This window comes from Rhinatrema bivittatum, chromosome 1 (assembly GCF_901001135.1).
Source record: "Rhinatrema bivittatum chromosome 1, aRhiBiv1.1, whole genome shotgun sequence".
NCBI classification, from domain to species: Eukaryota; Metazoa; Chordata; class Amphibia; order Gymnophiona; family Rhinatrematidae; genus Rhinatrema; species Rhinatrema bivittatum.
This window is the reverse complement of record NC_042615.1, coordinates 235712452-235726819: the sequence shown is the minus strand read 5'-3', so window position 1 is coordinate 235726819 and position 14368 is coordinate 235712452. Positions and strand designations below refer to the sequence as shown.

General features: G+C 45.9%; 1 protein-coding gene across 1 annotated transcript in view; it reads right to left on the bottom strand.

Moving 5' to 3' along the window:
* The window catches only part of LOC115080355 (transmembrane emp24 domain-containing protein 11-like), a 54853-nt gene that overhangs the window by 26995 nt on the left and 13490 nt on the right, over positions 1 to 14368 (bottom strand). The window contains exons 2-3 of the mRNA XM_029584503.1: positions 5620 to 5720; positions 4676 to 4801 (exon numbers count right to left, since the gene is read on the bottom strand). Of these exons, the coding sequence (XP_029440363.1) occupies positions 4676 to 4801; positions 5620 to 5720 (227 nt within the window). The remainder of the gene's footprint in view (positions 1 to 4675; positions 4802 to 5619; positions 5721 to 14368) is intronic.

Here is a 14368-nt window from a genome sequence, read left to right as displayed (position 1 = left end):
TCGTTGGCAAAGATCAGATCTTTGCATGTATTGGGGCCAACCGTGTCATGCGGTGCCTTCCTGTCCACTTTGTCCGGGAAACTCCAAGGCCTAGGATCCACCCGAGGACTCTTCCTAGGCCCGACTGCACCGTCTCCTCCGCTGATATTGCCTGTCTCAATTAACTTGGATGCCCTGGAATTTCACACCCTGGCACTAGTGGACTCTGGGGCCGGTGGGAACTTTATCTTCAGACAACTCATGGAACACCTTCATATTCCTACCGTCTGGACACCAACACCATTGCTGCTTTCTTCTATCCATGGCGAATCATTACCAGGCAAAATTACCTTCTCCACGGTCCCCATTCAACTTCGCACCGGATCACTGCGCATGGAGACGATTTCCTTCTTGATATTGGATAAGGCTATCCACCCTGTTGTCCTTGGACTGCCATGGTTACAACTGCACACACCTCAATTCGATTGGAGCACTCTACAATTGTCCCACTGGGGCAACTTCTGCCATGGGACGTGCTTAGAGGTAGTGTCTCCGATGCCTTACCTAGCTACTACAACATCAATTCTGGGTCTTCTGCTGCAGTACTCCTCCTTCAAAGATGTGTTCTCCAAGAAAGCCACAGACATTTTTCCACCACACTGCTCAATTGATTGTGCTAATAACTTACTGCCTGGCACTGAGCCTCCCCGAGGAAGGGTCTACCCACTTTCTCTGACTGAGACAAAGGCCATGTCTGAAAATATTCAAGAGAATTTGGTGAAGGGCATCATTCTGCCTTCAAAGTCTCCCGCTGGAGCTGGCTTCATTTTTGTGGGAAAAAAGGATGGCTCCCTCCAGCCGTGTATATATTACTGCGGCTTGAATGAGATTACTCAGAAGGATTGCTACCCCTTGCCATTAATCTCTGAACTTTTTGACAGGCTCCAAGGGGCCAAAATATTTACCAAATTGGACCTCAGAGGAGCATACAACTTGGTCAGGATACGCCAGGGCGACGAATAGAAAACTGCATTTAACACCCACGACGGCCATTTTGAATATTTGGTAATGCCGTTTGGCCTCTGCAACGCCCCGGCAGTATTTCAAAATATGATGAACGAAATCTTCAGAGACATGCTCTATAAGTGTGTAGTGGTTTATCTGGAAGACATCCTGGTATTTTCACAAGACCTCCAGAGCCATCACTTGGACGTCACAAATGTCCTACAACGTTTAAGGGCTAACCAGTTATATGCTAAACTGGAGAAATGCTCCTTTCACCAGGAATCTTTCCCTTTTCTGGGCTATGTGGTCTCTAGCCAAGGGTTCCAGATGGATCCACAAAAGACTAAGAGTATTCGGGATTGGCCTCAGCCAATGACCCTTAAAGCGCTTCGAAGATTCCTTGGTTTTACTAACTACTACAGGTTGTTCATCCATCATTATTCAACACTGACCGCCACACTCACAGCTATGACTCGAAAGGGAGGCAATCCCTCCCAGTGGTCACCTGAAGCCATAACCGCCTTTCAAGAATTTAAGGAGGCATACCTACAAGAACCATCTTGCATCACCCTGATCCCCGATGACCCTTCATCGTCGAAGTGGACTCTTCAGACGTCAGGATCGGCACAGTCCTCAGCCAGGACTCAGCCAATCACACCTTACACCCGTGCTCGTTCTTCTCCCGACACTTCTCTCTGGTGGAGCGTAATTATGGAATCGGGGACAAGGAATTACTGGCTATTAAACTGGCCTTCGAGGAGTGGCGTCCCTTGCTTAAGGGAGCACAGCACCAAATCACGGCATACACGACCACAAAAACCTCGAGTACTTACACCATGCTTAATGCCTTAATCACAGGCAGGCCCGCTGGTCTCTCTTTTTTACCCAGGTCAACTTCCTCCTACGATACCGGCCAACTGATAAGAATAGCCGAGGCGATGCACTCTCCCATTCATTTACCACTGAAGATATTTCAGACGTTCCACGGCACATTATCTATCCAACGAAAGTTCTTCTCTCCACCACACACACAGTGCCATCCGGGAAGACAGTGGTTCCCTGACCACTTCGAAGGAAGATCCTCCCCTGGGCGCATGATTCCTTGCTCGAAGGCCATCCTGGACATGCTAGAACTCTTTCCACTCTGCAGAGATTCTACTGGTGGCCAACCATGAAAAAGAACGCTCAAGCGTATGTAGAATCATTCCCCACTTGCACCCATCAGAAGCTGCCGGCAGGTCATCCCTGGAGGCTTCGTCAGCTTCTTCCTGCACCTAGTGAGCCGTGGACACACATAGACACGGATTTCATTGTGGATTTACCCCCATCCAGTGGCAACAACACCATTTGGATCACCGTGGACTGCTTTTCGAAGTCGGCTCACTTCGTGGCGTTACCTGGTCTACCTTTGGCTCCGGAATTAGCGAAATTGTTCATGCACCACATCTTTCACCTCCACCGACTCCCGAGACATATACTCTCTGATTGAGGGGTGCAATTTATGGTGAAATTCTAGGAAGTCATTATGCAAGAAATTCAACATAGCCTTGGACCTCACCTCAGCCTACCACCTGCAGGCCAATGGACAGACAGAGAGGACGAACCATACTCTAAAGCAGTTTCTTCGGGCATATGTGAACTCTTCGCAAAATGACTGGTCCGACTTATTACCCTGGGCTGAGTTTGCCTTGAACTCCCACCAATCTGTATGTACTGGATCATCGCCCTTCCAAATAGTATACAGACGCCAACCTCTGCCTCCTCTTCCAGTACCTCTGTCTGTGTCATTTCCAGGGGCACAGGCTTCTGCACAAGAGTTACACAAACTTTGGGAACACACCAAACTCCTCCTCCAGCAAGCTGATCAGAAAGCAAAATGATTCTACAATGTCCACCATCGAGCGCTGGGAATATCTGATCTCGTGGGAAGGATTTGGCCCCGAAGAGAACAACTGGGAGCCTGCAGTCAATATTCTTGACAAAGAGCTGATCAAACAGTTCCATGCTTCTCACCCAAGAAAACCAAACTCCCGGGGGGGGGGGGGTCCTAAGAGGGAGGGTACTGTTACACCCGTTGGTCACAGATGGCTGCGACTAGGGATGTGAATCGTTTTTTGACGATTTAAAATATCGTCCGATATATTTTAAATCGTCAAAAATCGTTAGGGCCACGATACAATACCAATTTCCCCGATTTATCGTCAAAAAATCGTAAATCGGGGGAAGGGGGAGGGCAGGAAAACCGGCACACTAAAACCCACCCCGACCCTTTAAATTAAATCCCCCACCCTCCCGAACCCCCCCCAAATGCCTTAAATTACCTGGGGGTCCAGCGGCGGTCCGGAACGGCCTCCTGCAATTGAATCGTGTTGTCTTCAGCCGGCGCCATTCTGCGCCGCCATTTTGCAAAATGGCGGCACAAAATGGCGGCGCAAAATGGCGGCGGCATAGACCAACACGATTCGACTGCAGGAGGTCGTTCCGGACCCCCGCTGGACTTTTGGCAAGTCTTGTGGGGGTCAGGAGGCCTCCCCAAGCTGGCCAAAAGTCCCTGGGGGTCCAGCGGGGGTCCGGGAGCGATCTCCTGCCGCGAATCGTTTTCCGTACGGAAAATGGCGCCGGCAGGAGATCGACTGCAGGAGGTCGTTTCGCGGGGGTTCCGGAACGACCTCCTGCAGTCGAATCGTGTTGGTCTATGGCCTCCGCCATTTTGTGCCGCCATTTTGCAAAATGGTGGCGCAGAATGGCGCCGGCTGAAGGCAACACGATTCAATTGCAGGAGACCGTTCCGGACCGCCGCTGGACCCCCAGGTAATTTAAGGCATTGGGGGGGGGGTTCGGGAGGGTGGGGGATTTAATTTAAAGGGTCGGGGGTGGGTTTTAGGGTGTTTTAGTGTGCCGGTTTTCCTGCCCTCCCCCTTCCCCCGATTTAGCTACGGACCGCCGCTGGACCCCCAGGTAATTTAAGGCATTTGGGGGGGTTCGGGAGGGTGGGGGATTTAATTTAAAGGGTCGGGGGTGGGTTTTAGGGGGTTTTAGTGTGCCGGTTCACGATTTTAACGATTTTCACGATACTCTAAACACCCAAACGGCGACGATACGATTCCCTCCCCCTCCCAGCCGAAATCGATCGTTAAGACGATCGAGGACACGATTCACATCTCTAGCTGCGACCACTCTTGCTCATCTCTTTTTACACATCTTTGACTCCGTTGGGAAGACATGCGGCCTCCGCCAGTTTCGCCGGCCTGCCTGCCACTCCCAAGCCTCCCTGGATGACACGGACGCTGACGACCGCCATCTTGCCCTCAGAATCCCTTAGGCACGCGTGCACAGGCCAGTCTTAAGCACGCCATGGTGGGAACATCGGGGGCGTCCCCTCCAGATGACATTATTCCTGCAGGATACTTAAACCGGCTGGTCCTACCTACCAACGACTTGGCAACGAGTTCCCTCATTGCTGAATCCGCCTTACTCTACAGATTTCTCATTCCTGTTGCTACCGTCGGTGAGAGACGCTCTGGATACCCTCTCCTCGGGGGCCCTTTCCTCGTCTCTGGCTATCCGCTTCTCGGAGGTCCTTACGCCTTACCCTCCCCCCACAACGGTCCACAACAGGCAGCCTACTGGCAGGAATGCAAGTGAAGTGTTACAAATATCAATTTTTTAAATAAATAATAACTATACTTACCAGTTTACTTCCTGCAAAAACCATAAGCCTTGTAGAGTTGGATTGCAAACAGATGCTGTGCTCACCATGTGTGTGTGATGTAAAAGTGGCTGTTGCCTCTGGACCGTACACTTTGGATAACAGTAGCTGTGAAGTAAAGGTTAAACCATGTTGATTGTATAACTTGCATAATCTCCGTTAAAATTCTAGAGTATTTAAATCCATTGCATTAAATGTTTCAAGTTTATCTTGAACCCTGGTAAACTTTGGTTTTTATTTGTTTCTTTCTTTCTAAGTTGCCTATCCAAAGTTAGGCTCCAGGTGGCAAGCAACTGTATAAGCACTAGTCATGGTCTAAAAGGCTAGAAAAAATATATTAGAGTCCTGTTTCTTTTTGCACAGCACATTTTGTCTGCTCCAATTATTTGGCCAGCCTAAATGAATGAATGGATGGAGTCAGTGTCCATGGAGAGGAGTGATGAGAGTTGTTCCCTGTCCTGGCAGTGAATAGAAAATGGAGTACTTCTTTGAATCATGCTCTTCACCATCAAGGTCCAGTTCACCATCTGCATGACCTAATTTTGGAACCCACAAATAAATTTGGAAGGAATGACCCTTACACAATGAGGAAGTTCAGTTCCATCATTTTATGTACCCCGTTAGGGGGTTACAGGGAATTATTACATACTGTATATACTAAAGGGTACTCATAGCCAAAAGAATGTCTCCAAGAAGTAAATATGGATTTTTCAAGTCAAAAGCATTTGTTCTTTTTAGTCATTCCAAACACTGAATAATCTATCAAAAGAAATATGAGATACTTTACTTATACAATTATATTTTTTGAGAAGTTCAAAGTGTGAAATCAATGTAAAAATCAACATATGTTAGCATTAAGAAACCTAGGATAATTAATCAGTGCTAAACAACTAAATTAATTTAAGAAACTGAGTAAATACTTTTACCTCCCCATTTGGAGCTGTAATGGTCACAACCATTCCCAAACCAGGAGCGGATGGAAGGAAATCATGTTCAATTAAATCCCATTGTTGCATCTTAAAACGTGCTAAACAAACAACAGAGGTAAGTAAATCTTAAGTTACACAATGGCATCTCATAAGCATTATTTTTAGGATACTATTGCCTCTATTGAGAAAAACAAAATTAAAATAAACAATGTGCTCATTGAAAAAGATCGAATTAGGGGCCTCAGTACCCTCTCAGTTTGGCCATGTACATAAACATTATCCAGTCAACTGCACTGTCTAACAGTGGTAGCAGCAACAGCAGCACCTGATCTGCAGCATCGCATGGGTCCTTCATCTTTCTTCCAGGTGCTTTTTATCTGATGGCCCTGGGAAAGATCCTGGAGAATAAGGGCCAGGGATGGGGTTAGTTGGAAAAGGCAAAGGAAAGAAAAGGACAGAAAGAGGTCCATCCTCAAAGGGGTTTGTCTGGGTAAACTTTTCAGACAAAACTGTTAACTGAATATTCCCTCCCCCCTCCCCCGCCAGCTAAATTTTACACAAGTAAATATATATTCAGGTAACATTTAGCTAAATAAAAAGGGGGAGGGTATGGAGGTGTTTGGGGGTGGGCCTTAAATTTAGCCGGGTAGTGCTGATATTAAGCTTTTGAAAGATCTATATTGGCTCCCAGTTGCTGCATGAATACAATTTAAAATGGTGTTCAAAGCTTTGCATACAGACCACCCTAATTACCTAGTAAGCATGTTGACCCCTTATGATCATTTCAGAGTACTGTGCTCATCTGATCGCCATTTACATATTATTCCTTCTTTTACTAGGATCAGGTTAGAACACACCAGAGGACCTGTCTTTAGTTACCAAGGTCCCAGTTTATGGAATGCTTTACATTTGAAGATCGGTGCAGGGTATCTGTGTCTGTGTCTTTCTATGTTTGGGTACTTCTGTCTGGATGTGGGGTCTCTGTGTCTGTCTATATCTGTCTGTGGTGTAGGGTGTCTTTTTGCTCAGTGTCTGGGTGAGGGGTGTTTGTTTGGGTATGAGATATTTGTTTCTCTCTGTCTGTCTCCCTGGGTTTATGGTTGCTGTCTCTCTTTGCCCCTGTTTCTGTGTGTGTGTGTATGTGTGTGTGTGTGCACACAGGTGTGTAAGTATGTGTGACCTTGCTTCTTTTAACAACTTGAAGAGAAACAAAACTGGGGCTTTGAACTCCTGGATGGCAGTGTGCCTGCTTGGTGCTTGGTGGCTTGGTAATTGGTTCAAGAACTGATTGGTTGGCAAGAATTAAACATTAAGTCAAGAATCTAGGATACTCTTTAGATATATCTATATTTAGATATAGATATATGAAATAACTTATCTTATGGGGCCCCAACCAATTGCATAAACGGAAGGAGCGCTGCAGCTCAAAATGTTTGCTCATCTCTGCTTCATCACATGGAAAAAGACCAGATGGTCCATTCCAGCAAGTTTCTTATGGTAGTAACTGATGTTCCATGCTGGTTACCCCCATGCATTTTGTTAAGGACAGTAATTGCAGCTTCATGGGGGTTACCCCCAATCCTTATGTTAAGGGTGGCAATGTTTACAATCCACACCAAGCAAGAGTACAACCCATAACAAAATTATTGCAAGCAATATGTTTTAGAGATGTGAATCGGAACCGGAATCGGTTTGGATTGGCGCCATCGGCGCCATTTTGATTAGTGGCAGCCGACGGCCCCGGAGCGGGAGATCGCTCCAGGGTCCCCCACTGGACCACCAGGTACCTGTAAAATGTTTTTGGGGGGGTCAGGAGGGCGGGGGAAGCTAAGGTATTAGTTTTAAACGGTCGGGGTGGGTTTAGGGGTTATTTTTGTGTGCCGTTTTTCCCGCTCTCCCCCAAAATGATAAGAGAACCCCCACGATTAATATCGTGGGGTTTTCCTATCATTTTGGGGGAGCCCCTGATTTCTGATGATTTTGAAAATATCGTCCGATATTATCAATCGTCCGAGGCCCGATTCACATCCCTAATATTTTTAGGGGGGGATAATCACAATCAGTCTTCTTGATAATTCAGACAATACTGCTTGAATGTGTTTTGCTTTTGGACTTGGCTGTAGAAGCAGTCCTGTGCTTTTCCGTCGATAGCAGGGCTGAATTAGCCATACTGTCATGAGAGCTGTCTTCAGGTCTCGGGAGGTGGAGCTTCCCCAAGCAGAGGTTAATTTTTTTGTCCTCTGGCTGAGCGTGGGTTCCCGCGCAGGAAAGTAACAGATTCTCCTCAGTCTGTTTTTTCCGCACGTGGGATCGCACGTGGAGCTTCTCTTCTCCTCAGATTTTTTCTTGTAAAGAAAGAGATATCTCAAAAACAGAGTAGGCAACCGGGTTTTAAGCCCTGTAAGTGTGGGAAAATCATGTCCATAACAGATGGACATGATTTGTGCTACAGGTGTTTAGGTCCAGACAATGTTCAACGCGACTGCCCTCATTGTGGAAGGATGTTGCCAAGGGCCCGATGGCAGCAGGCCCAGAAAATTCAAAATTTACAGTCGGGAAAAGAGGGCTCCAACGCCCCCCCCCCCCCGTCAGACACACATTCTTCACCAGGACCGGTGAAGAAACGTGCCCCATCAATGAAAAGTGTGGCCTCGATGGATCCTGAACTCTCCAGGCCTGGAGAAACGGTAAGGCCCATGAAAAAATCAGGAAACCCGATATAAGAAATTGGGATGAGGGCGGGATGGACATCCAACCCCCTTGACGCACAGCGGGGACAATTCAACCCCAATACTCACTCTGCGACATTCAGATTCTAAGTCGGTCGGAGCAGCGTTGAGAGTATTGACGCTAACACAAACGTCGATGCAGAGTCAAGGAGATTCGAGATGCTCGGAGCCAGAGCTGTTGCATCCATCGGTCTCAGATGGCTTCGACCTCTGTGCCTCACCTTTCTTCCTTCTCTCTCCACAAGCCTTGGGAAGATGGCTGCTGCCGCGTGTTCATGCCGCTCGCTCCGGCGTCCCCAGAATGGCAACGGCGATGGTGTTCGCCATGTTTCTCCTGAGGGCCTCCTAGGGTGCGCACTTGCACGCCACCCACGTCTTTATCCACGTCATGGCGGGAACCTTGGGGGTGTCCCCTCCGAGAGACGTCACGAATTCCTGGTATTTAGCCTGCCCTTCGTTTGCTAACAAACTGAGTTAGCAAGGATTGGAATGCCTTCGGTCTAAGCAGCTCTGCCACTTCCCAGCTACCGCAGGAAGCTCTCTCTGCCCTTCGGGGTAATTCATTGCTAACCTGGGTACCCGCTCCTCGGAGGCCCTTTGCTCTCTTACAGGTGCCTATCTGGGATATCGCATACTCACTCCTCGAGGACCTGCTCTTCCTACTCTGGTGCCTGTTACCGATTTACTTCTGCCTGCCAGGTTCTTCATCAATCCAGCTATCTACTTCAGTGAGAAACTAACCCTGTCAGTCTATCGGCGTGTGCAAGGGGGTGCACATTTGTGCAACCTGCGCGCGTTGCCTGTTCCCTCCGAGGTCGCTCCGATTTCGGAGCGGCCTCGGAGGGAACTTTCCTTCGCCCTCCCCCAACCTTCCCCTCCCTTCCTTTACCTAACCCACCCCCCGGCCCTATCTAAACCCCCCCCCTTTTTACCTTTGTTGGCAGATTTACGCCTGCTAAAAGCAGATGTAAATCTGTGCGCGCCAGCGGGCTGCTGGCGCGCCATCACCCGACCCGGGGCCTGGTCCGGAGGCCTCGACCACGCGCCCGGGCCCGCCCCCAAAACGCCGGGGCCCGCCCCCGAAACGCCGCATCGTTTCGGGAACGCCCCCGATACGCCCCCTCCCCGCCCCTTTTACAAAGCCCCGGGACTTACGCGCGTCCCGGGGCTCTGCGCGCGCCGGCAGCCTATGCAAAATAGGCGCGCCGGCGCACAGGGCTTTTAAAATCCGCCCCAGAGTCTTTATTAAGAAATAGAGAGGCACTGCCCGTGGAGCGGGGAGTGCAGGAGAAAGTGTCAGAGTCTGTGCGGTGGGGTATACTCAAAGGGTATTGCTTCATGGAGCAATTGGTTCAGGAACCAACAAGAGAGAGAGCTGTTTTAGATTTAATTCTTATGGGTAACGCAGGATTTGGTGAGAGAGGTAACGGTGGTGGGGCCACTTGGCAGCAGTGATCATAACAGGATTAAATTTAAACTAATTACTGGAAGGGGGACAATAAGTAAATCTGCAGCTCTAACACTAAACTTTCAAAAGGGAAACTTTGATAAAATGAGGAAAATAGAAAAAAACTGAAAGGTGCAGCTGCAAAGGTTAAAAGTGTTCAACAGGCATGGACATTGTTTAAAAATACAATCCTAGAGGCGTAGTCCATATGTATTCCACACATTAAGAAAGGTGGAAGGGGGAGAGCGTGAGTAGGAGAGAGAGACGCCCCCGACAGAAAGAGAACATCTTACTGACTTACTGTGCCTTGAAACGGAGGGAACAACTCCCGCACCATTGAACCCGGAGTGAGAAGTAACCCAGAGGGAAAAGCTGGTGAGCGGGGAGACCCGGGAGAGACGCACGAGTGACGTCAGTAATCGGCATCTGCTGCATAAATTGAAGCTGCAGACCCGGGGAAGTCGGAGAGCGTGAGTAGGAGAGAGAGATGCCCCCGACAGAAAGAGAACATCTTACTGACTTACTGTGCCTTGAAACGGAGGGAACAACTCCCGCACCATTGAACCCGGAGTGAGAAGTAACCCGGAGGGAAAAGCTGGTGAGCGGGGAGACCCGGGAGAGACGCACGAGTGACGTCAGTAATCGGCGTCTGCTGCATAAATTCAAGCTACAGACGGCGCCCCACCGTCAACGGCATGCCGCCTAAGCTGCGCGCCACCAAAGGGGTGCGCGACTCTGTCCGGCTCAGGCGGGAGAAGGTGTTTTCCTTATGTCTGATTGACTATTGGAATATCTTCCCGAGTACCCCTTAAGCTTTAATGGGGAGAAAAAGGAAAGTAAAGTCCATTCCATTGTCACCAATAACACCAAGGGGACCCATGGACAGCCACGTCGTGCGGCTGACTGAATCACCAAGAGAGGACAAGGAGGGGGACCAGTTTTCTGCGTCTCTTAGTCCAGGTGAAGGACCTGCATTTCCACCACAACCAAAACCATCAATTCCAGATGATTTTCTGCAGTTAGAAGCGAGCAGCCCATTGAAACATGGGGACTGTGTAACTTCACCAGAGAATCAGATAAGTGGTGTAAAAATGTTGGCAGGGTTATTACCAGAGGGATTGAATAGGTCTGAGATATGGCCTGTAAATCCCCCTGAGAATATAACCCTAAATGATATATGGAAATTGATGACAACAGTAAATGATAATGTCTCACGAATGAATGAGTCATTGTTAGGAATAGTGAATGTGAATAAACAACAAATAGAAGAACAAGGAAAGGAAGTAGCTGGTTTAAAGGATAATATGGTTAAAGTAACAACAAAAATTAAGTTATTAGAAAATACTGGAGTTGCCCAAATTAAAGATAGTCTCTTTACTCGTAAAGAGTTGGAGAATATTGAGAATTTGGTGCGATATAAGAACTTACGAATAATCAATTTTCCTCAAACCAGACTCCTATCTCCTGCAGAAATGTTGAAAAAATATTTTAAAGAAATTCTTCAATATTCAGAGACAGAGTTGCCAGTCTTTTCTAAAGCTTTCTACTTTTCTAGGAAAGTTAGAGGGCTGGAGGAAGGAAATTTAGAAACATCAACGATTGGAGTCTCCACATTTTTGGAGGAGTCAATCGATATAATACAAAAGAGGGCTACCTTATTCGTGTCTATGTTATTGGAATCTGATAAAGATAGAGTGTTTGGGGATTTCCTCAAGCACAGGGATATGTCCTTTTGTGGACAAAAGATTCTGATGTTCCTGGACGTCTCCAGAGCCACTCAGGCCAAAAGGAGACATTTTCTGTCTTTAAAGAGTAAAGTGATAGCCCTAGGGGCAACTTTTTTTCTGAAATATCTTGCTATCTGTATTATTTCCTATAGAGGAAAGAAATACAGTTTTATAGACCCATTACACTTGGAGACTTTTATTTCAGATAAAGATATAGATGGAGGAAATAGTTCAGAAGGTCAGAAATAGAATTTCATGTCTCTCTCTCCTATATTAATTGAATATTGTATAAACTAATATATGGTTTAAAATCTCTCCCATTATATAGGTAATGTAATAGAGAAAAAGTGTTGTTATTGTTTAATAATGATATGGATAAGTTTTAATTATCTGTATTACTTATTTGAAATTTTGTTTAAAAGTTTTTAAATGAAAATTCAATAAAGAAATAATTAAAAAAAAGAAAGGTGGAAGGAAGGCAAAATGATTACCGTCATGGTTAAAAGGTGAGGTGAAAGAGGTTATTTTAGCCAAAAAAAATCCTTCAAAAACTGGAAGAAGGCTCCTTCTGAAGAAAATAGGATAAAACATAAGCATTGTCAAGTTAAGTGTAAAACATTGATAAGACAGGCAAAGAGAGAATTTGAAATGAAATTGGCCATAGAGGCAAAAACTCATTATAAAAACTTTAAAAAATATATCCGAAGCAAGAAACCTGTGAGGGAATCAGTTGGAACATTAGATGACCAAGGGAAGAGAAGGTCATTGCAGAAAGACTAAATTAATTCTTTGATGTAGTAGGCTAGATTGACAAACTAAAGAGTAGCAAATCACCTGGACCGGATGGTGTGCATCCTAGGGTACTGAAGGAACTAAAAAATGAAATTTCTGATCTATTAGTTAAAATTCATAACCTATCATTAAAATCATCCATTGTACCTGAAGACTGGAGGGTGGCCAATGTAACCCCAATATTTAAAAAAGGCTCCAGGGGCGATCCGGGTAACTATAGACCAGTGAGCCTGACTTCAGTGCCAGGAAAAATAGTGGAAACTATTCTCAAGATCAAAATCGTAGAGCATATAGAAAGACATGGTTTAATGGAACACAGTCAACATGGATTTACCCAAGGGAAGTCTTGCCTAACAAATCTGCTTCATTTTTTTGAAGGGGGTTAATAAACACGTGGATAAAGGTAAACCGGTAGATGTAGTGTATTTAGATTTTCAGAAGGCATTTGACAAAGTCCCTTATAAGAGGCTTCTAAGAAAACTAAAAAGTCATGGGATAGGAGGCGATGTCCTTTCGTGGATTACAAACTGGTTAAAAGACAGGAAACAAAGAGTAGGATTAAATGGTCAATTTTCTCAGTGGAAAAGCATAAACAGTGGAGTGCCTCAGGGATCTGTACTTGGACCGGTGCTTTTCAATATATATATATAAATGATCTGGAAAGGAATACGACGAGTGAGGTTATCAAACTTGCGGATGATACAAAATTATTCAGAGTAGTTAAATCACAAGCAGATTGTGATACATTACAGGAGGACCTTGCAAGACTGGAAGATTGGGCATCCAAATGGCAGATGAATTTTTTTTTTTTTTTTGCAATTTGTATTTTATTAACTTAAGGACATAACAACAGCATTCCGCAATGTCATTTTACAGACCAACACAAGATATTGAACATAGCGCAAAATACATGTTAATAATATGTGATAGACTTGTCTACAGTTCAATGCAAGACAAAAGCATAGCAAGGTATAATGAAGACCACCAAAATTTAATATAGTAGATTATGCACAATGTATAATAAAGCATTGAATAGAGTTCAAAAACTTGTTGAATTAATGATCTCTGAATAAACTAGTGCTTGTCAAACAACTTTGTGCTCATTGTCCTCTGTTCACAATCCTTATTATGAAATACAGCCTGAACCCCAAGCCCTCCCAGTCCCTTCCCCCCTGCCCCCCCCCCCCCCCCCCAGGAATCAATCATCAGCAGATCTACAGAGCAGCTCATCTACCCCATGGTATTTTATCCAAGGGGCGGCACAGCAAGTGGCACAGATAATATCAGAAGCATTGGAAAACCAATTCAAGACAGGATGGCAAAATTACAATAATGTAATAATACACTAGTAGCATGCTGGATATGCTATAATGACCAAAGGTTCCAAATCCAAGGACTCTTATCTCATATAATCAAGGAGGAGCGGCATAATCATCCCTATAGATATAACTATAAGGAATAACTCTATTGCCATGCTGGCCATGCGCCCCCCTTATGAACTGTTATTCTTCCCTGTTAAATACGGCTCCCACAGTGATCGAAATTTCTGCAACTTATCATTGCGTATGGCTGTTGTTAGGTGGTTTAAATGATATATTCTACCCAGCCTAGCCAACACATCATCTAGTGAAGGTGCCTCCGCCCTTTTCCACCAGTATGCGATCTCACATCTAGTAGCGAGGACCACCTGCATGACTAGTAGACGTTGTCAGATTGTACCCCCCTCTGGTTCCGCCTGCAATAAACACGTCTGGGGTGTTAACAATACCATTATCTTTAATGTATGCAAAATGTAATTACAAATGGCTCTCCACGTAGCCTGTATCTTGAGACACTCCCACCACATGTGAAAATAATTGCCCACCTTTCCACACTGTCGCCAACACTGATCATCTGATCTAGCGTGCATCTTATGCAATCGGTCTGGGGTTAAATACCAGCGATATAGTACTTTATATCCATTTTCCTTTAGAAGAGCTGAGACTGAGCTGCTACCTATAAGTGAGTGACATTTCTCCTACTCTTTATCAGAGAGAGTGGTCGCTAGGTCC